This window comes from Vipera berus (assembly GCF_964194415.1).
Source record: "Vipera berus genome assembly, chromosome: 8".
Taxonomy (NCBI): Eukaryota; Metazoa; Chordata; class Lepidosauria; order Squamata; family Viperidae; genus Vipera; species Vipera berus.
Window position 1 is genome coordinate 7,835,444 of NC_138211.1, and position 24,740 is coordinate 7,860,183.

Sequence of the window (24,740 nt, forward strand, 5' to 3'; positions counted from 1 at the left end):
ACTGTTTTGGCAAGGTGATATATCTCCTTTGACTGATGGACACTTTTTCCTAAGTTATGCTATGCAAGAAATTGTACCAACAAAATTGTTGAAGAGTTGTTTTCTTAAGCCACAGATTTGTTTTTGAGCGTTCTAAATATGCTACATGAGAAAGGCATCACACACCTCCCAAATTTTAGACTTTAAAGACTCTCTATGCTTACAGTATCTCAAGCAAGTGATTCCTGCCATTATCTAAATTCTTACTAGATGTATTTTGAGGATGGGTGGATATGGAGGTCAAATCAAAACAGGGCAAATATGCCAGTTCAAAGACTTCTTTCCACCTCTGAGACTTATTCTGTAGGCTTTAATTGCCACCATCTCTGCCAATGATTTTTTTCCCCTCGGTCTTGCACAATCCCAGCAGCTGTTTTCAGACTGGTTTTGGTAATTAATGAACTCAAATGATCCTACTACGCTGTTAAGGTTGTCAGTAAATCTGAAGTGGTTGAGCAATAGCCATAGACTGGAATTCCAGAGAAAGCAGTGTCAGATCTTATTTGTTTTGTTTTATTTGTTCACTTTTCAACCTGTGTGCTTTGGTAGGAATTCAGATTTTTAGCTGAAATAAGAGTGATCCATCTGGGCAGAGTTGCCTGAGTTGACATATTGGACTTCAGGCGAATTTATCTCTTAAGCCAAAAATAAAATAACCCTCATGCTTGCCAGGACTGAGGTAACATCTCTTGGTCATGAGGATGAGAAGGAGGAGGAGGAAGAAGAAGCAATAATGCACGGTCTTTCCTTGTTTGTAACAGAGGGCTCTGCATATGCAGCTGAAATCTGGAAGTGTTTAAATAAATGCATGATTATATATATATTAAAAAACCAACCAAAAAACGAAAACCTGAATATGGAAGCCAGAGTCTAAAAGACGATACTTACCACATTTGGAGAAGTTTCTTGATAGGCAGCAGAAGTGGTAATCTGTATGCTTGGTGGTTTCCCTATAGCAGGTCAGGTGGTTTCTCCATCTAACTCAGTAATCTGTATGAATGCGTCATTCCTTCTCTTTGCAACATGTTGCCGTTAAATGGAGAAACTGGAGATCGAACTAGAGATGGAATCTGAGCTTGAACTACTTTCCATTTCTAATCTCTGCCCTGCTTGTAAGACTCTGCTCCTGTCAAGCTCCAAAAACCAAAAAAAAAAAAAAGACACACAAAGTTACTTCTAAGAAGTTTCCTTTATTGTTCCTCACCTGTAGGCAGAAATCCTCCCCAATCAAAGCAGACTACTTGCATCATTAGAGCTGTACTCTGAGAACTTCTAGGGAGGAGCTGACTTGGCCCTCTTTCTCCAACCAAACTATTTAAACTTGATGTCTCTGTCCTCTGGAATTCAGACTACATTCCACTGTAACTCCAGTGCTGTACTTCGGGCTATTTCCCTCCATAGGATCCACTGTCCTTTTCTCAAGTTTAGCAATATCCTTAATTGAATAGGAAGAAAGTATATTTCAGAGAAAAGGTCGTGCAAATGTTCAAAGCATGGAGACCATGTTCAAGCAGTGAGAGGCAAAGATCCAGCCCTGTGAACCTTGACTCCACAAAGATTAGATTAGATAACCTTTATTATCATTTTTTCCTGTGGGCACAATGGCACACATTAAAAATGAAATTTAGTTGCTTCCTCTCAAAGTGTACACATACATATCACACATTTAAAACATACCAAATACAACATAGGTATAGACCTGCACCCTTACATATAAGTAACATATAAATATTATTCACTGTCCATCTTGAATACATAATGGGCCTGTTATCAATTCTTGAAAAGATTAAGTGATATGATTTACACTCTGGGAGGCAAATGTCAGATGGACACAATATGAGATCCATCCTCATTTCATTCAGCTTAGGCCTCTCCCTTACACCTGTTTTGGACACAACCCAACATGGCATAGTGCCCTTCTACCCCATCATGCCAACATCCCTCCAGGGCACATCTACACCTGAAGATACTCGTGTCTGGCTCCGTTTCAGCTTCAACAAAAGCCTTCACCATGGAGTTGCATAAATATGGGTCAGCTTCTTTTTGTCTTGAGAACTACATTAAGCTCTTGAGCTGGGCTCTTTAAATTTGGCCCTTTTATGACTTGTGGACTTCAACTCCCAGAATTCCTCAGCCAGGCATGCTGAGTCATAAAAGGGCCAAGTTTGAAGACCCCTGCTCTTGAGGGACAGGCTCGTGACTGTGCGGCAAAAAAGAAGAAGGGGGAAACGATGCAGCTGGGTCAGCAGATGAACGAAGCTAAAACAATCTTTCATTAAGGATGGTTAAAATGATTGCTTGCCATATTTTAGAGTGACTTTTCCTTTCTATCCCATTAAAACATGACATTGAAGTCAACGCTGGAGAGGATCTGGAGGTCTACAGGTAGTCAGGCAGCCAGAGGTTACTTGTAGCCTGGGCTTCCTTTCCCCTCCTCCAACTTAATGGAGGAGGGGTTGGGGGTGAACTTCGTTTTCTTCTTGCCTTGCAGGTAAACTTGGGGGCCAAGATTCTTTTGAGAGTGTCGAGAGTTATGACAGTTGTGACCGCCTGGCCCAGTCCTGGAGCAGCCAGTCATCCTTCCAAAGTCTCCAGCGTGTCCCTTCCTACGATAGCTTTGATTCGGAGGACTATCCTGTTCCTCTGCCCAACCACAAGCCCAAAGGCACTTTCAAGGACTATGTACGAGACCGAACTGACATGAACAAGGACAAACCTGTCATTCCTGCTGCTGCCCTGGCCGGTTACACAGGTAAGAGGCTGGAAAAATGTGGCTGATCGAAGCATTTCCTCAGTGGCTATGTTCACTCACACAACATGCTCAGTTAGGTCAGTCTCAAGGATCTGGCGGTTGCATTTGTGCAACAGGCTAAGTGTGGTTCCTTAAAATTTTGGTTTAGTATTTCTTTGGAAGTGAGGGGAAACGCAGCATGTTCTACAATCTCTGTTCTTTTGGTTCGTTTATAATTCAGTTCATTCTACAAAGCAGTCGGCTAAATTGTTCACCAAGTTCGGTGTGTTATACAACCACGACCCGTGTGTCATTATCATTGGCAGGATGTACAACAGTAACAGTAATACCTCCCTGAATCTAAGTTAACAAATATATTGGGTGTATCTACATAAATATGTTAAGCCCATGTAAATAACACCTTTTTATGATTTACTGTGATAGCTTGGTTCATAAATATGCTACGAGAATGACTAGATTCTCACACAACTACAGATTTGCAGTCACACGTGGTCTAATCTAGCCTTTATACTTTCTGACTTTCTGCATATTCCTAGTATTTAAAGCATTTTTACCCACATCCCATTAGAGATGCCTAGAAACCTATTAAGATTGACTACTGTTAACTTCATGCCGTGGATGGAATGAAGAAGGAGCTTGAAATATACAGTATGCCTTGCAGAGGCCATACATCCCAACAATTAACCATTAAAACCTATCTCTTTCAAGGTTGTACTTTAACAGCAGTGGTGAGATAGTTGGAGCTGCATTTGAGGCCACACCTAAATGTAATTCTTTCAATTTGCAGAGGTTTTTTTTAATAGGGCTAATAATTCTTTGTGAGTGTGTGTGCATGTATGTGGTGCCTCTGGGCAAGATGGAAGATAATTTTAGGAGCTATATGCAAGAGGAAGTGGTTAGTCATTTTAGTTCTGCGCTATGAACTGTATCTGTGGGTTGTAGAAGTAGTAAGTGTAGGTAAAGAACAGAAAGTAGGATGTTGATTGAGGTTGAGTGGAGAGAGGCTCCATTTAGCCATGATTGTGGGGTAGATATGAAATGAATCGAAGAACTCTATTGAGCTGCTTCAGATGTCGGGATAATGCAAGGATGCATGCTCACATTCACTTGGTGTAAATCATCTCATTCACTTGTTTCCTAGACTTATGTTGTTGAGAGTTCTTAAAGAAACAGTAGCTCACAGTTACATGGACAGCGTCATTTCTTGGCAGTTACTATGACTGCGGTTGAAATACGCCACTCAAGTCCAAATCCAGTCTAAATAACTGGCTGATTGTGCAATTAACCATAATAAATAATTGTTTAGACTGGATTTGGCATTACCCATCCCAAGGAACTGGGGTAGGCAGATGTTTGATATTGTGGAAAGTATTGTCACAGGATGTAAGCTGTTTCAAGTAAAGCTGCCTTTTGCAATTGACTGTCGGTGATTTTGTCAATGCTGATGGTGTTCAAGTGGTGCTTTGGGATTCAATCCAAGGCTCCCGTGTTGCTATTGGTACTATCTTTTCTTTCTTTTCTACAGTTCCATTTGTGTTTCTAGGCAAGCACCCCCTGAATTAACAATTTTTGATAAAAAAAGACCAAAAAAGTCTGGATAGTGGATGTCATGGTACCTGTAGACAGCAGGACAGTAGAGAAAGAACTAGAGAAAATAACAAAATACAATGTCCTGCTGATAGAATTCCAATTCTTGGTTTGATGATCTCCAAGCTATACTAGTTCCCACTTGATGGTCTTCTGTGTCTCATATTATTGTTGCTTTTGCTTCCAATTCAGAAATTGTTATATTTGTCAGATTATTAGTATTGTGGAAAACAAGAAGGCAGCAGTGGCTGTGACTCCTGAAAAACCATAAGGATGAAAGGGTGACAAAAGAGTTCTTCAAAAGTGAGATCTGTAAGCTAAGGGTTCTTGGGTTCACTTTGGCTATCAACTCATCAGGTGACCTTAGCTAAGTGGTGTCTTTGTCTTTAATTCTCTCATATTTTTTCACTGTAACATGGAAATGAATATTATAATGCTAGTTTTTCTCATAGAAATGTTGTAAAAATGACCAAACAGACTTTGGTTATACGTAATGATCTTCAGAAATACTGATTTAATCATTGAAAGCCCTCCGTTTTATGGGAAATTAAGATGGCACTGTGTTTGTCTCTGCAGTAAAATGAAAGAACAGATCAACAGTCTTGTAGATTTTACTTTGTTGATAGTTTCACTGACAGCAAGATTATTTGTGCGGTTCATAATCACCAGTCAGACACAACCCACTGATAACAGTTTTGCTGAGAAGGTAATGCTTTTGGTAGACACCCAATTTGGCTTTTGATATTTTCTCAAGTTGGCAATAAAGGCACAAGCTCCGCTATCTATGCTCCACATCTTAACCGATTTTGGCAAATTGACAGGGCTGCTCATAAGTGTTGTAGTACTCCCCACCCTAACTTATTCCACACACCCATACATTTATTACTAGAGCTGATCAAAAGTTTGTAAAAGTTCATCTGGCAGATCATCTTAATCAGGAGCTATATATGTTGATGATTTGGACAGACTTTGAAACATCCCCTTTCTCACACATCTGTATTTTTTAAAATTAGTTCTAGTCCATCTATAGAAGCAGATGTTTTCCCATAGTTGTTTATTCAATGCCACCTAAATAGGATGGAATAGGAAATCCCAAGTTAATATAAAAGTGATGTGTTCTAGAGGTGTGCAAGACGATAAGAAAGATCCTGAATTCTATGGGTGGTAGTTGTGCAAAATTAACCGCTGTATATGAAAATTGTTTGATCATTAAATAATGGTTTAAGTCTTTCTTGAAGCCAGTCAATTGAGGTTACTCAAATTACGGTTAAACAAAGCATGACATAGCACAATATGTAAACTCAACCATCATGGAAGGCACAACCAAAATCAAAATCAGATTCCTGTTGGGTCAAACTAGACTTTTCCAACTTGTAAATTACACAACTAAAAGGTGATCTCTAAAATTGACAACAACAACAACAACAACAATAGCAGCATAATTACAATAAAAAAATATTTCAGAAAGATGGCAATACAGATCTCTTACAGACTCCCAGATCTCTTCTTTCTGAGCTATCTTGTATATTATCAGGTAGTTTGCAAAGGATAAACATTTCTTACAGCTTAGAGAAAGAAGTAATGAAAATTCACTGCTATCAGCAAATATTCCCATTCTCAAATACTACATTTCTGGATTTCCTCTCCCCCTCCAGCATGATTACTGATTGATCAAATTGCCAGACCCATCCATACGTACAACAAATACATATGGGTCTAATTCACAATTCATCACAACTGCAACAAAGTATACAGGAAGCTATAAACAGCAGTGACCACCTCTGACATATGTGTGAATCCTTGCCAGATGCAAGGATTGGGTTGGTCAACTATGCAGCCAAGATTTATGGAGTGAACCACAATGGCTGGGCTCAAACAATGTATATTAAACTGCAAAAAGTGATTGAATAAATACAGAGGCTAGGTAAACGCAACACACTGAACCAAAAGCAAATAAATACATGTTGGCTTTGTATGTTGTGCAGATTAGATCAAACAGGGGTAGACCTGCTCTGATAGAGGCCAACCTAATCTGGAAGTTATATCTGGAATATCACAAGCCATTTTCAGTTTGGATTGTACTTTGGGGAACCACCAACTAATCCAGAATGATGTAATCCAGAGGGAAATCAAAAGTTTTGGATTGATAAATTTTGCACATGCCTATTGTACTTCTTAAAAGTTCTAGTATGAGAATGCTTTTAGGCTGTTGGAGAAGACCAAAAAATGGATCCTTGTTTTGGTTGAGTTACTCTAGTGACACCTGCTAGACATTTGCAAATGAGAATAAAATTAGCTGTTAGCATTCATGGTTGGCCAGCGTTGCGATTTTTCAGAAAAACCATTTCAGAGACAAATGTGTAACAACGTAATGGTATTAATTTTCAGTGTCGTCTTTTTATTTCACAACCCTTTGCTTTTCCTCACTTTCATAACGACTTTAATTAAATCCCAAGGGAGGGATGTGCCCTTCTCTCTCTCTCTCTCATTCTGTCCAGTTTGGAGTAATTTTCTAGAAGGTTGCAAGGTAGACTTCTCCCGTTGAGCATACGTATAGGTGTAGAGCTAGGAAGACCCTTAGGATGTACTCTCCAGACATTACGCTACACTCCTTCCCTCCCACCAAAATGAGATTGCCGTAGGATTTTCTTACAGCCAAGTTAATTTCAGAGCATGAATGGGAAATTTCACTTATCTGCAAACTCACTTGGGAAGAGAAGGAATTTCTGATGGCTACATCAGCTTTGGCTCATTTTTAAAGGGAGCTTTTTTTTTCTTTCCAGACAGTGGCTGATGGGCCATAAATTATTAACAGGTAGATATGTTTGGGTAGGCTAATCATTTACTTACTCATGTTTCTGCATAGTTGCTTCAGATCCCCTAGTTTATCTCCCTTTTGTTGACAGTTTCATGTGCAATACTCTTCCTTAGCATTTTGTCACATAGGAACCACAAGCCTTGTTCCACAGAAAAGAGCTGTTTTCTCATTTTAAAAACAACAACAACAGCAACAACAATTAAAAAAAACCCTCTGCTTTGCAAATGACCACTTTCAGGATCACTAGTATATGTTACAGCTAAGTAAAACCATAAGCATGCAATTTAACAAATCTTTCTCTAAAGTACAGTGGCTGCACAATAAGTGCAGAAACAGTCAATGGAGTTAGAAGCTGTTAGTGTTCTAGTTGAGCTTCCTCCTCCTCCTCCTCCTCCTCCTCCTCCTCCTCCTCCTCCTCCTCCTCCTCCTCCTCCTCCTCCTCCTCCTCCTGACTGTGAAGGACTCTCACAAATTATGGATAGAAAATAGCAGAATATAGGACTTCAGTAGTTTTTGCATGGTAAACCCTGCAGATGACTGCCTTTTTTTCAAAAGCCAATGGGATTACTACATTCGTGACATCATACAGCAAAGGGATGCTTATGCTGTATGCTTATGTCATTGACTCTAATCTCTTGAGCCCAGGATAAAGAATTTCTGATAGATGGCTATCCTGTCTCTGCCTGAACATATGCAGTGAAGGGGAAGTTAGCAGCACCTTTACCTATTGGTTCCACGGTTGAACTGCTTTAACCTTTAAGGAGGTTTTCCTAGCATTCAACTTGAGTCCACAGCTCAATGCACCAACATTGTAGTAGAAGGCAGTAGATGCAAGGCATGTTCTTCTTTTAGTCAACGATGTAACTTCTAAGAAAATTCGGTGCAGGGAACTACAGTTTTACATTGACCTTTGTTCACTTAATGCCTGAACAAAGAAATACAGATGTTTTGGATTCAATTCTGGAATTCCCAAGCCATCTGCCTCTTTTGGCTAACACATCTGGAGATGACAAGTTGGAGAGAGTTGCCATCAAGTGACATCGGAAATCTAAGAAAATTATAACAAGACTTTCCCAGAAAGTCTCCCACTAGGCTACTGGTTCACCAGGAACAAAATAGGGTCAGGCTCATAGCCAGCAGAATCTTCTGAGACCAAACTCGCAAATATGCCGCTGATTATATATTCACTTTCCAAAGGGACTTTCCTCAAACAGAGTTCCCAGTGTAGTCACCACTTCACAATCCACTGGATGTATCATATTTTCATGGTGATGCTAGAGGATTCCTAATTTGTGCAACAATCTCCCATTGGCCGTTCTTCACCACAATGACGGCGAGACAAGGACATTCATTGTGAATTGCATTTAGCATGTGAGCCACCTCTGACTGGCTCTATTCTTAGGCCACCCTCTTTCTGTAGCACAAAGGTCAGCAGACACTGGGGAAAGAAATCTGGGACGTTCTTCCTCTTCCTTGTGATGAGCGGAAGGGTTGACTTCTTGCAATCCATTCCCAAATTGAACAGGCTTGGTGGATTCTGTTCGGACTGAGAAGAGTCTTTTTTGATTGAATTTCAAAAGGTTACACCACAAAAGGCAGATTGTTATTTGTGCCCAGAATGCCAACATCAGATGATTTCTCTGTTTCATAATATATAGAATCTGTATGTCTAAATAAAGCTTAACAAAGACACTTTTGAGTTATCAAGTACATTGCAGACTCCACAAAAATTAATCAAGGGGAGAGGTCTTTACAGACCTTGGATACCATCTCTGTTTAGTCTGGCCAATAAACAATGAAAATCCTTAATAAATTTCAACTTCAGTTGCACTTGTTTAAATAAAGTGTAATGCAACGTATTTGACCTTCAATGGTAGACAGTAGATATTTAAGCAGAGGTTAAATAGCCATAATTCAGGTAGATTAAATAATTTTCTGGCATCTGATTGATGGGATCTCACACCGGTTTTAAATCTTACTCCTAACATTTGTGTTGCAGTGTCTAAATTTTGCTTGATTGTCCTCTTGCTTTAAAATTACCAGAGGAATCCAAAACTTTTATTTTTTAAAAAGAAAACTCTAGGTGATTCTTTTTTTCTTGTTCGTGCAGTGTTGTTTATCTTCTCTCTCTCTTCGACTGGATGGATGTGTGAGGTCATCCTATTTATATACATCATTTGCTTTTTTGGAGTTCCTTTTCTTTGGAGCAGGAGACAGATATGGTCCTATTTAAAGTCCAATAATCCCATCAGAGTTTGGCTTCTGTTCTGAGTTCATCTGGCAGATAGTTGAAGGAACAGAGAGCTTTATCAAACTTTGGCTGCAATGAATAGAGATGTATGATCTTTGGGGACTGACTTCATACTGTGCTGGAGCATGTAGAAACTGGTTCCACCAGGCTTGGCAAGGTGTACCCCAGAAAATTAGCATTGTTTATGTTGCCAGAGCTAAGGAAACTCTGGGTGTAGGAGAAGGAGTGGCAGAACCTGGAGGTGGAGTTAAAAGAGGAATCAGCCTAGAATCCCTACATACTCCCTTGAATTCCATTGACCCTTATCTATCATCAAACAGTTGCTAAGCATTAGTTGAGAAGATTGTTGTGCTTAGACATGAATAGCAATACATCAGTTTAATTGGAACTTCATTTGTGGACCTGGCCTTTCCTGCTTGACATTAGGCGAGATGCTCTTTGCATTCTCGCATATTTTATAGGTGCTCCATTTTTTTTTTTAGCTTCTGGCTATGTAGTCTTCCTCCCCATGCTATTTTTCATTTCTTTCCCTCTTCTTAATTGTTAAAAAATACAGCATAGTTTCCATCTAAGCCATGGAGGAGAATGAAAAGCCAGATACCATTGTGCCACTTCAATGTCTGTGAATTCTTTTTTTTTAATCTATGTCTGTCAATTTACTAAATGAAATTCTCAGTACTGCAGCTCAGGAGAGCTAGGAATATTTCCATGCTAGCAACACACACTTTTTGGGGCAGCAGCTTCACCAAACATCAGTGAATATGGCGGAAGGAAACTGAAATTGAAAAGGCATGATTGAGTTGACCTTAAATAAAATTGTGTGAGTGTCTGAGCAGGGCCACTGAACAGTGCAGAAAAATAATGAAAAAGTGCATCATATCTGGAAACCTAGAGAGGAAACCACTGTTGTATAAAAGAGAGAGTTTTAAATGTCAAATCTACTCTAAGTACTGCTGAAAGACTATTTAAAGAAGAGGTGAGCATCTTGCACTTCCCTTCTAAAGCCTGGGTTGGACCCCAGAGCCTGCCAAAAGTAGTAGCTCAGCTTTTTAAAGGGCCAGGATGGGAAACTCATTCAAAATATGTGAATACCTACAACTTAAATTAGACTGCAATTCAGATCAAACCAAAACCAGCTTTAAAGAGAGTTATAGGTCTCTCTGTTAAGATCATTTTTTAATATAGGCAGTTATGATTCATATAAGTGGCTAAAGGCAGGTTACTGTGCATGCATAGAAGAGGAAATCAGAAAAAAGATACAGGTCAACAGATTTTAATTTACCAAATTTATAGACTGCTTCTCTCACTCACAGAGGTACTTTTTAGTTCATAAAGAACTTTCTACTTTGTAGAACTTTCATGCGGCTCATATAACATCAATATATTCATTCTAAGAGCAAAAGAAGCTAGGGAGAGGAAGTGATGCTGGTCAAAGGTTCAGTTAAAGGAATAATTGTTGTTATTTATTTATTTAAAACAATGCAGAGGCTGCCCAACTCCAAACAATTCTGGGAGGCTTTCTGTATAAAAAATTATAAGAACAACTGAAAAAGAAATGGATCGTAAACATTCAGAAGGCAAGTTCCGTATTATCAACAACTAATCAAATTGTGTGCATTTATTTATTGCTTAATAAAAAAACCTCATAGTTGTACAGCCATCTATTTTATAAAATGTGACTCTGGGCTGCGTACAATTTAAAAAAAAATCCACTCATCTACACTCCTACTTACAACTGGATTTGCATTTTGTATTAAGCCATTTCTTGGTTTTGATTTAGCGCTGTTAACTCCACTGCTATGATTCGTCAAGCATGGTTTAGTGTGCTGTGTAAATGTGGCTTCTTTAGCAAACTGTTTCTTAGCCTGTTGTGTAGAATGGAGTCAGTAGTATATTTGTTATAGGTAAAGGTAAAGGTTCCCCCGCACATGCGTGCTAGTCGTTTCCGACTCTAGGGGCCGGTGCTCATCTCCGTTTCAAAGCCGAAGAGCCAGCACTTGTCCGAGGACATCTCCGTGGTCATGTGGCTGGCATGACTAGACACCAAAGGCGCACGGAACGCTGTTACCTTCCCACCGGAGTGGTCCCTATTTTTCTACTTGCATTTTTACGTGCTTTCGAACTGCTAGGTTGGCAGAACTGGGATGAGTAACAGGCGCTCACTCTGTTACGCGGCACTCGGGATTCGACCCGCCAAACTGCCGACCTTCTCATCGACAAGCTCAGCGTCCTAACCCACTGAGCCACTGCTCAGTGTTAGCATCTCCCAAAATGGCAATGAGGAAAATTCCAAGATTTTAGTTTCTTCAGAACTGAAGGTGAAGAAGATGAAAAAAATAAATAAATCTAAAAATGAATTCTATCTCCTGCCAGACCTTTCTTGCTTGGAGCCTAATCTGACTTTTTCCAAGAAGAAGGGAACTATTAAAGCACCAAGTGATTTAATAGGGAGATTAGTCTCCCTCCACCCGTGTTCAAATTCCCCTGTTCCATCCACCCACAATATCAGCGCTGCCTCTCCTTATATGAATAGTCACCAATTGGCTTGAGTTTATTTGGTTGTTGTTGTTTTTTTTTTTTAAAAAAACAAAATTCAGTGAGATTGTGCAGTTTGTTCCTGCATCAACATGCCTTGGAAGGAGGCCAGTAATTTTCATACCTGCCTCCCTTTTATCACTTCTTGGTAAACACTCAGCCAGGAACAAAAATTCAAGGTCAGGAGAGGCAGCAGGCAAGAAGTGGAGGCAGGAGCCTGATGGAGGTCAGGTTGTGGTCAAGCATCTTTGGGCAGGTGGGAGGGAAGAACAGCCCCTCCCTTGGCAAGTGATGCCAAAATCCTGTCTAGGTAACTAAGACATAAAGCTCTAAACTGCTATACAAACATCCCATTGATTTTCCTATTCAGCAGCTGCAATTTCAGGAGGATCCAACTCCTTCATTGAGGCACAAACCTGAAAGACATCCTGTCAACCCAATAGGCATGTACAGCATGGGGATATTATCACAAGCTGTCAGAGGAGAGCATCAAAGATGATTAGGGGACTGGAGGCTAAAACATCTAAGGAACCGTTGCTGGAATTGGGTATGTCTAGTCTAATGAAGAGAAGGATGAGGAGGGATATGATAGCAGTCTTCCAATATCTCAGGGACTGCCACAAAGAAGAGGGAGTCAAGCTATTTTCCAAAGCGCCCGAAGGCAGGACAAGAAGCAACGGATGGAAACTAACAAAGGAGAGAAGCAACCTAGAACTAAGGAGAAATTTCCTGACAGTGAGAACAATTAATCAGTGGAACACTTTGCCTCCAGAAGCTGTGAATGCCGAGTTAAAATAAGTGAGCTGTTGTTAGCGGTGAGACAATTTAGGACAAGGGGACTTGTCAGAATTTGGACATTCTCATTAGACAATTTGAGGACAATCTCAACTGTAAGAATAGGTTCTGCTATTGATTGTTTGATTGAGTGATTGATTCAATTTGTATAGCCACTCCTCTCAAACCAGTGACTCTGGATGGCGAACAATCATAAAAACTATTAAAACAGGATACAAAAAAAGAAACTAAATACAAACAGCAGTCAAGATATATTGTAATCTGTCGGTTTCATCGTATCCAGGAAGCTGGGGAATTCACACACTTAGGGATCCCAGGGCTGTCACACTGCCAGCTCTTTAAGACTTTCTGAAAAGCCAGTAGGTTCTAGGTCGTCCTAATCTCAGGAGAGAGGGTGTTCCAGAGGGCAGGTGCTTTGGCAAAAAAGGGCATCTCTTTGTCCTTGCCAGCTGACATTCATTTGCTGATGGTACCCAGAGGATACCCAACTGGCTGGACCAGATTGGACAGGTAGAAAGGAGTGAAAGAAGATGGTCCCTCAGATAAACTGTTCCCAAGTCATGAAGGCACCTTGCAAGGTGGGCCTTGTTTGGAGAAAAGCAGGTCTTCAAGGAGCTTCAGAGAACCTTTTTATTTGGACACAAGGGACCCTTTTGAAGATAAGCATAGCCATAGGATCTATCATCCTGTCGTTTAGTTTTCTAATAAAGATATAACTTTACCAAGACCTTCCTTGTGTGAATGTTTCTTTGTTTTCCTTTCTGCCTACCAGTTTGAAAACTTAACTCTTTCTAATTTATTGCAGTGTTATTCTTGGATTTTAATAATAACTTTTTGCCTTCACTTCACCAGTTTGATTTCAGGGAAGGGGAGTAAAATACATGCTAAATAAATAAACAAACAGTAAAACAGCTCTAACCTGAATGTGGTTTCCTCGTTACTAATTTGTTCCTGCGGACAACATTTCATTTATGAGTTTTATTTCTAGCCTACTTATTTGTTTTTCTCCCTGTTCCTCTGTCATCTTAGGTAGTGGACCTATTCAGTTATGGCAATTCTTGCTGGAACTTCTGACAGACAAATCCTGCCAATCATTCATTAGCTGGACAGGTGATGGCTGGGAATTTAAACTTTCTGATCCTGATGAGGTAAGTATGGGCTTAATCTGGACTGTACACATGAAAGTCCTGAGTCAAGTATAATTTTTAATTGAATATATTTTTAACAAGATAAAAAACATTTGCAAATATTAGAAAAGAAACAAAATAAGAAAGTAGTGGAAAAGAAAGGAAAGGGAAAGGAAAGGAAAGGAAAAGAGAGGGAGGGAGGGAGAGAGAGAAAGAAAGAGAGAGAGAAAGAGAGAAAGATTATAAAGCAGTCTTTTTGACATCGGTTATAAATACATTTATATTTTACCCTCTCTCTCTGAAAGGTTACATACAGTGGTACCTTGGTATTCTGCATTAATTGGTTCCGGGAAATATGATGGGTAGTAAAAAGGACGAGTCTCAAACAAACCATGTGACTTATCACTTGACTCTTTGTTTCAGCCAGGAAGAACTTTCTGTCTGTCCTTTTTGCCTATGTCAGTGGCCTTCCCAGCATGGCTGGTTTCCTGTCTGCCCTCTGTGGCTGTCCCTCTCCTTTTGCAGTGACCTTCCCAGCATGGCTGATTTCCTGTCCGTTCCCCGTCCCCCTCTTCCTATAGCAGCACGTCAAGTACTAAACAAAGGCCAAGTACTGGGACAACATTTTCATGTCCAAATGCATTGAGTAGTAAATTTGAGAGTTTTGAAGCAGTCAAGTACTGAGATACCACTGTAATTTTATTTTTCCATAAGCTACCGTTTCTAATCATCAAACCCCTAAATCACAAGTTCATTTTATGCTCCCTTTTTTCAGCAAAAAGTCCATAAAGGGTTTCCAATCCTTCATAAACGTAACAATTGGACTTTCTCTATGCAAACAAGTTAATTTTGCCATCTCTGCTGGTTCTATCTTCACCAGCCATTCCTCTATTGTGGGTATATCAGAGTCTTTCCATTTCTGAACATATAATAGTCTCATCACAAAATAATCATCTGTGGGTCTTTTCTAGTTACCTGTCCATTAATCCCGATAAGCAAAGTTCTGGTTTGAGTTAAATCTTAGTCTTTAAAATTTATTTTATCAGTGTCTGTATTTGAACCCAAAATGTTCTGCCTTTTCTGCAAGGCATATTAAAATGGCCCTTTTGGGTTGCCCACATTTCCGACATAAACGTGAAATTGCTTTACACATTCTGACTAATTTTTATGGTGTCAAGTTCTTAATTTTTATTGAGGAATTTCCATAGCAGTTGACCAGGCTGAGCCCAAGGGATAGGTCAAATGTGTCATTAGTCATGAGTCCCTATGCGCCCTCAAGAAACCTAAATCCAGCACACCTTGAATTCCTTTTTATTCTTAACTTCTACACATTTATTTTTTTTTAAATTTTAATTCCATTTATATCCCGCCCTTCTCCAAAGACTCAGGGTGGCTTACAAGCTTAGCAGTAGCCTTCATTCTATGTATATGCCTGCTTATTAGGGCCTTCACACACACCCCAAGCGGCATTATTACAAAGTCAGCTTAATTGCCCCCAACAATCTGGGTCCTCATTTTACCTACCTCGGAAGGATGGAAGGCTGAGTCAACCTTGAGCCTGGTGGGACTCGAACCTGCACTAATTGCAGGCAGCTGGTGTTACTTAAGGAGGCATTAGCCCACTGCTCCACCAAGGCTCACTTTCCCTTCATCGCTAGTAGTTCAGGTTACCGTAGAGAGCTTAAGCTTGCAATAAATGTTTATACTCATTTGAACTGCCTGAATTTCCTGATTTCCCCAGTGCTTGACGATTTCACGAACTAAATTTTCTGGGGTTCCCATTCTCCAGGTGGCAAGGAGATGGGGCAAGCGGAAAAACAAGCCAAAAATGAACTATGAGAAGCTGAGCCGTGGATTGCGCTACTACTACGACAAGAACATCATCCACAAGACTGCAGGGAAACGCTATGTGTATCGTTTTGTATGTGATCTGCAAAGTTTGTTGGGGTACACTCCTGAAGAGCTCCATGCCATGTTGGATGTGAAGCCAGATGCTGATGAGTGAAATGGGTCCATTTTGCCAAAATCGAACAATCTGAAGAACATAAGGACTTGGATTTCTTTCTTACCCCCCAATCATTTTATTTTCCTTTAAAAAAGAAAAAAAAGAGAAAATGTGTAATTTTTCATTGGTTGTACTTAAGGAGGGGTAGGATTTTAAGCTTTTGAATGAAACTGTGATATAGGTTGGCTGGGAGGAGGAAGAACTAAGTTTTCCAGTTCCAACTCCAATTCTTTTTGGAGTTGTATTTGCAGCTGGGGTCTTAGAAGTCAGGAAAAGGACAAACGTTTTGTTCCATCTATTTAACAAATTCATATCACCCCCTTTCTTCCCGATCTTTTAAAAACTGACAATCGGTGTGCTTGTAAGACAGTCTGTCTTTAACTGATGGAGAACAGTCGTAAGTGGCAAACTATCCTGTTTTACAGGGAAAATATATCTGAATGACAAAGTACTGTGATCTCAGATAATTTTGCATTTCACAAAACAGGTCTCTGTTCTTCTGTTTGTCAGGGGGGGACGGAAAAAAACCCCCTCCTTTTTTTTAAAAAAAAAGAAAGAAAGAAAATGTTTAAAAGAAATGGAATTTTGTTAAATTTTGTGCCAGTATTTTTTTAAAATAGTCTTAAGCTCTAAAATGGTTTCAGTATTGCAAAAATCATGTGTTTGTTTTGCCAGCTGTGGATTTTTATCACCACGGCGGAAAAACAAAATATGTCTCTCTCTCTATATATAGAACTCCACTAGAAATGGGCAGATGGAATGGACCAATAGAAATGGGGAACTCTAGATGAATGGGTGTTTTGCTTGAATGCTAGATTTCCTGCACTTTATTCTCTTATGTCAATAGCTCTGTTTCCCTCTGCTTGTGCGTTTTCAATCATGTCATTTTCATTCCTGAGATTTTATTTTAGATTTTCCTCTACGTGTTATGAGTACATGCTTATCTAGGATGCTTTAAAGAAGAGTCTTATTCCAACTGATCAGAGTCTGATAGCATCTATTCAGACTAATAGATTTTATTCAAAGGTTTAGCTCTCAAAGGTTTATGCTTCTTATTGTGTCCATCTAGGAAGATGCTACCCACTCTGTCTGATTTTTGCCCACCATAAACTAACATGGCTTTCTTTCGACAATTATTCCACTGTTGAAAAGTAGGATGGTTGATTCTTTTGTTCTGGGCACAACTCAATTGTCCACCTGTTTCGGCTTGTTTCTGCCTTCTTTTCACGGATATCAGTTGGTATGAATGCTTTATTACGGATAGTGCCTTGTAATAGGACCAAATCATTGAATCGGTTTTCAGACTGAGCTGGGAAATCCCATTCAGGGTGATTTTTCTGAATCAAGCTGAATCACTGAATTGGGTCAGATTTACAATGGGAATCAGATTGGAATCAATCACATTCTGTAACAATCTGCAACGGACTATTTCATAAGAAAAGATTCAGTAATCTCTAAGTATTCAGAAGCTCCTTTTAGGTAATATAGGCACATCAAACTATATGGGCTTCTAACTTCTGATCAGTGTGTCTACATTCCTAAGGATAAGAATTAAGATTTGTTGTTAGTTGCGAAGTCGTGTCTGACCCATCGTGACCCCATGGACAACGTTCCTCCAGGCCTTCCTGTCCTCTACCATCTTCTGGAGTCCATTTAGGCTCACGCCTATTGCTTCAGTGACTCCATCCAGCCACCTCATTCTCTGTCGTCCCCTTCTTCTTCTCTTGCCCTCAACCTTTCCCAGCATGAGGCTCTTCTCCAGTGAGTCCTTCCTTCTCATTAGGTGGCCAAAGTATTTGAGTTTTCACTTCAGGATCTGGCCTTCTAAAGAGCAGTCAGGGTTGATCTCCTCTAGGAGTGACCAGTTTGATCACCTTGCAGTCCAAGGGACTCGCAGGAGTCTTCTCCAGCACCATAGTTCAAGAATTAAGATTAGGTAGGGAATATTAATATATGTTAGGGGTCTTATCTAATTTGGCAGATACCTTCATTTACATGGAATGGGTTTAAATAAATAAATCAGGGCCATCAAGCACGATCCCAAGTTACAATATATAAGCTATTTTTTTTCTCCATGCTACGTTATCCAGAAATAAACAGGCTTGGTTGGTGTTAGGTGCAGTTTGAGATGGGTTCTGAGCCTTCAGCTCCATCATCCTGATTTGGATACAAGGAAAGAAAAATTGTATGAGAATGCAAAAGCTGATTGTTAGCCCCTTAAATGCCTGAGTCCTAAATATCTACTATCGCAAAAAAGAAAAGAAAAACAGATTTTAAAACCCATCTTTAAAATCTGCTACTTCCTGCTAGTTTTTGCTGTTTGTTTGCTTTTAATATCTTTCAAGAGGGGTGGGGGGGGTGGCAGGTTGAAGTTCAGTGGATTAATTTCTTTTCCTTTCTTCACTGTGCATTAGGAAATATTTTATGGTGTGTGTGTGGGGGAGGAGTATAGAATAATAAGATATTGTATGAACTTATATACATCCTCTTTCTGCCCTATCTCAAATCATCTGCTGATTTAAAAAATGTGGCTCATTTCTTGACTCATTTGTAAAGCAATTGATAAGGCTTTACAAAAACTGAAATCAAGCGAAAAGAACCTTATTTTTCTAGAGGTCTGGATCCTAAGTCATCACTCCTCTGAGTACATCTGTACCCATGCTTGAGTGAGACCAATGGCTGTTATCAGTCTCACAATTTTTAGGTCAACGTTTAAACATCAGTGTTGTACACCGATGAAATATAAAGTGTGAAATCCTCTGCAAGAAAACAAATGTGGAGAGCCAATATTTGCAACGAGGGAACAGTAATATGATCTTCACTCGCCCTTCCCCCCCCAAAAAAAAATTATCCCCCCCCAAATCTGTAATAGAAATGAATCATTTCAGTCATGCAAAATTGAAAGTGGGACAACTTTGAGTTGCTTGAAGTGTCAGCAGAATTTGACGTAGAGCAGGTGATAACAAATAATGTTGTAGTTAAGAAAAACCAACAAATTCACTATATTTTAGGAAGACCCGCTCCTCTAATTGAATTGTCTTTGATAGGCCAGATTCAGGCTGCCTTTCAAAAGGCATTGCCACCTGATAGGATAAAAAGGTAGCCTGTTTTGAGTTTAATTTGAGTCTTCGTGAGTTCACGAACAAATTCACGTCATTTTCTTGGCAACAATATAAAAGCGGTGTGCTTTTTTTTCCAGGATGTGTGTGTTTGTGTGGGTGTTTTCAGCTTTTCAGACTAGCTTACAGCTCTGGCTGTTCCAGAAGTTCTCCCATCAAAGTACTGGATGGGTCTGATTTTATTTAGCTTTTTCATAATCAGTCAAGAGCAGTTAGATCCCTTTCAGATAAAGCTTGTGTAGCAGTGAGGTACAACCTGGCTCACAATTTGTTCCCCCTTGAGCACCTCCAAAGTTGTGACAAAATTTATTTATTTTTCGTGTGACAGAAAGGGTCAAACAAAAGAGCCATTGTCTTCAAAGTGTTTAATTTAACTTTAATTAAAATTCCATAGGAAATCAATTTTAGTTTTTCTACTGATCCCTTCTTTATATTAACCAGGTAACTGTAAAGCCAGGCTGTTTGAAACCATGAATGTACCATAAAGGCTTTTGCAGTTGTTTCAAGGACTGTCACACATCAACATTCCTGAATGTATTTTCACTCCAGTAGAGAGGACGTGAAATGGAGTTAGGAAGATTAGCGGTGACAGACTTGCTTTTCTTGATACATTTTCACTGGACTTGGATCACTTTTATAGCACGTTAAGGTCTGTCTTCCATGATGCCTCTAACTGCATGATATAGAACTCCTAAAGGTGTCGAGAATATGGTTAACTATCAGTAGCTGTAGCCAGATCTGCAAAACAAAACAAAAGTAACCCAAATCCTGATAATTCCACCATTCTCAGTCCTCTGGTATTGATTAGCCCAAATACCCAAAGTCTGTCTGTGTAGATAGCCAGGTTGTGAGCAGTGGATGATATCCATAAACATAAGGGACCGGGTGAAAATTCTTGGTATGGTTTAGAGGAAGATAAGCTTGGTATTTCTTGGCAAGATACAGAAAGAAGATTTTGAGCAAAGAATACTGATAGTAGTTATTCTTGCAATGAAAGAAAGGAAATCAGGACCAAGTAAGGCTCTGTAAGGTTTGATTCCAGTGGAGTGAAATGAGGATATGAATAGAAAATGAGAAAGAAGGATCAGTGGACGTGCAGAAGGAGGGTATTCCTACGACCTCACATCTTTTATTTCCTTGTTGTCATCTATGATATTTGGGGGCTTTAGCCCTAAACCAAGAGATAAAGAGCAGACTCTAAGATATTAGTGTGTATGTGTAAAAGACAACTTGTATTGTAAGTGAAGTCACTGTATCTCGAAGTTATTATCCTTGTCAGCCTCTGAAAATAGACATCCAACTGTTTTTCAGTAATTCCCATTTTTTTTTAAAAAAAGTTAATTTAAAACAGCAAATTCATTTGATATGCTATTCAAATGACTGTGTCTTTTGCATTATGCATTAAAAAAATAATGTAACAGAAGCAATCTTTTCCAGGCCAATAGATCCAGGTATACTGAAATTTTAAGTTTCAGAATTCCATCTCTTGGCCACGTTAGTTGCAGTTCCAGAAATTAAGGTCCCAGGACCTTCCACGGACAAAATTGTTTTGGAAGATTTAACTACTGGTGTTGAATTGTTGAGTTTATTTCAGAGTTCTGAATGCTCTGTGCAAAAAAAACTGAATACTCACAACAAATAGGTTGAAGCAATATTAATGGCAGCAAAACATACAATGGTCGGGATTTTTTTCTGGGGATGTATTCCCATCTTTTGATATATATTTTTTCAGTCAGGTATTTATAAGGAAAAATGAAACAAAGGTCATAGTGATACTTCTTAGTATTCCTACGATATAGTCCTTTGCTTGTTGATTCAGGAGTAAACGGTTCCAGCTTCGAAGGAAATTTGACCAGGGAAATGTATGTAACGCTGAAGTTTTAGGACATTAATTCATAGTAATTTTCTCCAACTTGTGTCTTCCATCTGTGCAGAAACTTGTAGGAGTTTAACAGATTTGATGAGGAAGGCTGCTTTAGACCAACTGAAGATAAGACTATTTTTATACTATTGGGTTTATACCTTTTTTGGATTAAGGATCAGCAAACACATGTGATTTTGACATAAAGCAGAGCATCTTGCTCAAGTATATTTGGGGAAGTCCTCATGGTTTAGAACTAGTTGATTTTTAACCTTCTAATAGCCCTGCTTTATATTCCATCAAACTCTATGCATTCATTAATGATAAAAAACAAACTTGTACTTTTTTTTACTCAGTCATTTTCCTGGTACCTGTGATGGAGAGGTTAACGGGAAAGTTAGTGGCTGCTAATTAGAGCTGAGTCATCATTCCTAAGTAGACAGCACAAAATATTCCAGAAAGCTGAGTATTTCCAGTTAAAAGGTCTCAAACGGCAGACTTGGAGATGATATCTGTCCACTGAGATCTTCCTACATGGGTTTGTCTTTTGTCCATTAGAAGCAGTGGCCATTGGTGTCATTTAGATTTGGGTAACTTCATAAAGATAAAAACCAGCTTCAAGCCTATTTAGATCGTGTAGGTCACAAACAACTTCACTTTGTTACCTTGTTTGCAAAGCTGGTTTTGCCATTGGCTTCTGGGCTTCCTGCTTTGGAGCTATTGATTCTTCGAGCATCCATTTTGAAGGACCTTTCCTCAACTTTTGCTTCACGTTGCTTGGTCTACTTAGTGTTGACTGGAAGAAATTTTGCACCTACCACCGATAGCCGGCGAGCTTCCCAACATTTCGAATCTGATTCAATCTGTCCAGTGTTCACAACAGATATATTCTCAGGGATCTTGAAAGGGCAATGGAGCGTCAGCCATGCTGCCTCGCAGCCCCTGTGGCGTTCTTCCCTTATCAGTGTTTATACCTAACTTTCTGCCATCTACCTTTCAATGCAGTGACAGACGGGCAGTATCATTTTCCCCCCCCCCCCAAAAGTGTGTGTTCTCCTTGCACTAGCAGAGACACTTCACTCAGCTCTGTGAACTAGATAAGGAAGGAAGGTGCAAAGTTAATGGTTATTGACAATTGGAAAGTTGTTGTCAAAAGGGGTTCGGGCCTCATTCAAGCATTGCATGTTTGGCTTACTTTTAAAACAACAACAAGGGTGTCTGCTTAACCACAGAATGGTGTGAAACAGTTGTACAAAAAGCCAATTCAGCATAGAAATTACAGTTACCGCAGAACTGCCAGTTGAATTCTTCACTTTTGTTTCTGATGGAGTCTCTACAGATGGAATGAACGAGCGTCGCCATTCCAAAGATGTCTGAAGTAAATTATGCTTGATGTATGCATATCTATTATGACAGAAATATCTCCAGGAATTAACTGCCTCAGTGAACATTTTTTTTTTGAAAAAAAAATATTGTGTTCTTTTTTTTGTCTTTGTTTTATATCTGTTTTTTTTAAGCTGATAAGTTTAGAAGAAGAAGAAGAAAAGATTGTTATATTATGCTCTTCAACTATTTTCCAACTTGTATTTTCATATAATTTATATTTTATAGAAGTGAAAAAAATGCCTTAAAAGCAAAATGTTTTTGTTTTTGTTTTTATAAAGGAGAAAAAGCAGGTGCTTTTTAGGAGAAAAAAAAAGAAATGAAAGAAAACCAAACTCAGCTGAGGTAGCTTAGAGATGTAGCGTGATCTGTGTTTTTTTAAGAAATTCAGAATCTCAACCTCTCCCACACTGAAGACTTAATAGGGAGTGGAAGAGATTTTGTTTTCATTGCTGATGCTGGCACATCATTCTTCTGGAGAGTTTTTATATACTGTAGCCTTATTTCTGATTGTATTCAAAATTAAAATATTGCAAAGACATGCCATGTTTGCTTTTGTGTATTTATGTGTTTATTTGTTTATGTCCTGCCTTTATTATTTTTCATAAATAACTCAAGGGAGTGAACATATCTAGCACACTATATCCTTCTATTTTCCCCACAACAACAACCCTGTGAGGTGGGTTGGGTTGAGAGACAGGGACTGGCCCAACATCACTCCATTTTATTTCTAAGGTGGGACTAGAACTAGCACTCTCAGTCTCCTGGTGATTGGCCCCAAAGTCATCCAACTGCTTTTCATGCCTCAGGCGGAACTAGAACTCATACTGTCCTGGTGATTGGCCCAAAATCACCCAGGCCACTTTCATGCCTAAGGCAGGACTAAAACTCACTGCCTCATGGTTTCTCCTCTAGTGCCTTAACTATTAGACCAAACTGGCTCTCTTAAGTTTGATTGGAGACCAAAATATAGGGGTCAGGAAGGGGATAGTAGCTCATGATAAATGCTTGCTTTGCACACAAAACCCCAGATTTACTTTCAAGCATCTCCAGCTAGGAGTAGCTTCTGTCTGAAACTTGGCAGAGGTCTCCCATTCAAAGCTGATCTAGCTGTTAAATGGACCCAAACTGTAGCCGCTTCCTAGTCTTCAATATACCTATTTAAAGCTCTTTCCAGATATTCTGAGAATAAATTAAAATGAAAAGGGAAAGTAGAATTGCAACATGTTGCCACACCAAATGCATACTAATTTTTAAGTCATTAGTCCTTTTTTTTATCAGCCCACAAGAGAAACCTTGGGTTAAAATGTTGGCCTCCTGTATCAAAAGCCTCTATTCTCCTATAGAAGAACTCTTGTTCATACATATATATTTTAATTAGGTTGGCCCTCTAGGAATCATCTCCAGGAAAGTTAAGGAAAAATTCCTTGCCCAAATCTGGCCAAAACTGAGCTAGGAGCTCCATTGATTCTATATCTGGGAATCTACTTTTCCAAGGAGACCCACTAATCTCCTTAAGTCAGAATCACCAAACTAATTGTATTGGCATATGTATATGGTTTGGTCTTGTTAGAAGTGATCGGGATCCTGATTTGGTCCTAAGATTAATCAAGGCATTGAGAGAAGAATGTGATTTTTTTTCTGTTCTCCTGGCTAATCAGGGGAGACCCGTGATCTTGTACCATCAGAATGAGCAGGAATTCTGGCTGAGCAGTCGGGTCTTACCTCGTGAGAATGTCTGTCATTTGGGAATCTCTAGATGTGAGAATCTTAAGTTTTATCTCTCCTTTGGCTTGTTAACAGACTCCTAACGCATATCCCAACTCCTTCAAGGAGTTTGGACATGACAGCTACACCTGATAAGATAGCAAAGGGCAACCAGCTTTTCAGCAGCCACTTCTAAAACTCCAGGGCCAAAGAAGATAGTCTAGGATCTGCTTTGTGTTTATGACTGTCTTGACTCCTTGCGCTTGCGTAATGAAAATTGTTACGTTTGGACCAGCTTTACTTAACACTTAGCTCACCCACCAGGTGGGCTCCTGGAGGCATTACGTAGACTGGAAAACAACTGAATCAAAAGAATGAGAGAACTGCACACAATCCAGTCCCTTTTTGGATTAATGAACCCTTCTGAACAATTCTGAAAAACCTTCCTGCTTCAAAAGCCTAACTCCATTTCAATGATTCAAATGGAACTGACTCACGAATCTAGACTGAATGTCAAAAAGGGTTGCCTAAACGTCTCAAAAGGTGCTTTTCCCAAAAGGCAATTCGACTTTCTTTTTCCTTGAAGTCATTTCGCTCCTGGCCAGAACTGATGAAGCTCCTTGGATGAGAAGCAAAATGTCTTCAGGGAAGACAAAAGTCCAGCTACCTTTTTTTTTTGGGGGGGGGGGGGAAACAAACAACTTTGGGACAACCATGACCTGGATGACTGAGAATCTCCATAGACAGATTGCCTCAATGAT

General features: G+C 39.4%; 1 protein-coding gene across 1 annotated transcript in view; it reads left to right on the forward strand.

Moving 5' to 3' along the window:
• Positions 1–22,813, forward strand: part of ETS1 (ETS proto-oncogene 1, transcription factor) — a 72,069-nt gene extending 49,256 nt beyond the window's left edge. Inside the window, exons 6-8 of the mRNA XM_081333778.1 lie at positions 2,531–2,791; positions 13,807–13,925; positions 15,694–22,813. Coding sequence (XP_081189904.1) covers positions 2,531–2,791; positions 13,807–13,925; positions 15,694–15,909 — 596 coding nt within the window. The 3' untranslated portion in view covers positions 15,910–22,813. The remainder of the gene's footprint in view (positions 1–2,530; positions 2,792–13,806; positions 13,926–15,693) is intronic.
• Positions 22,814–24,740: the final 1,927 nt, after the last annotated feature.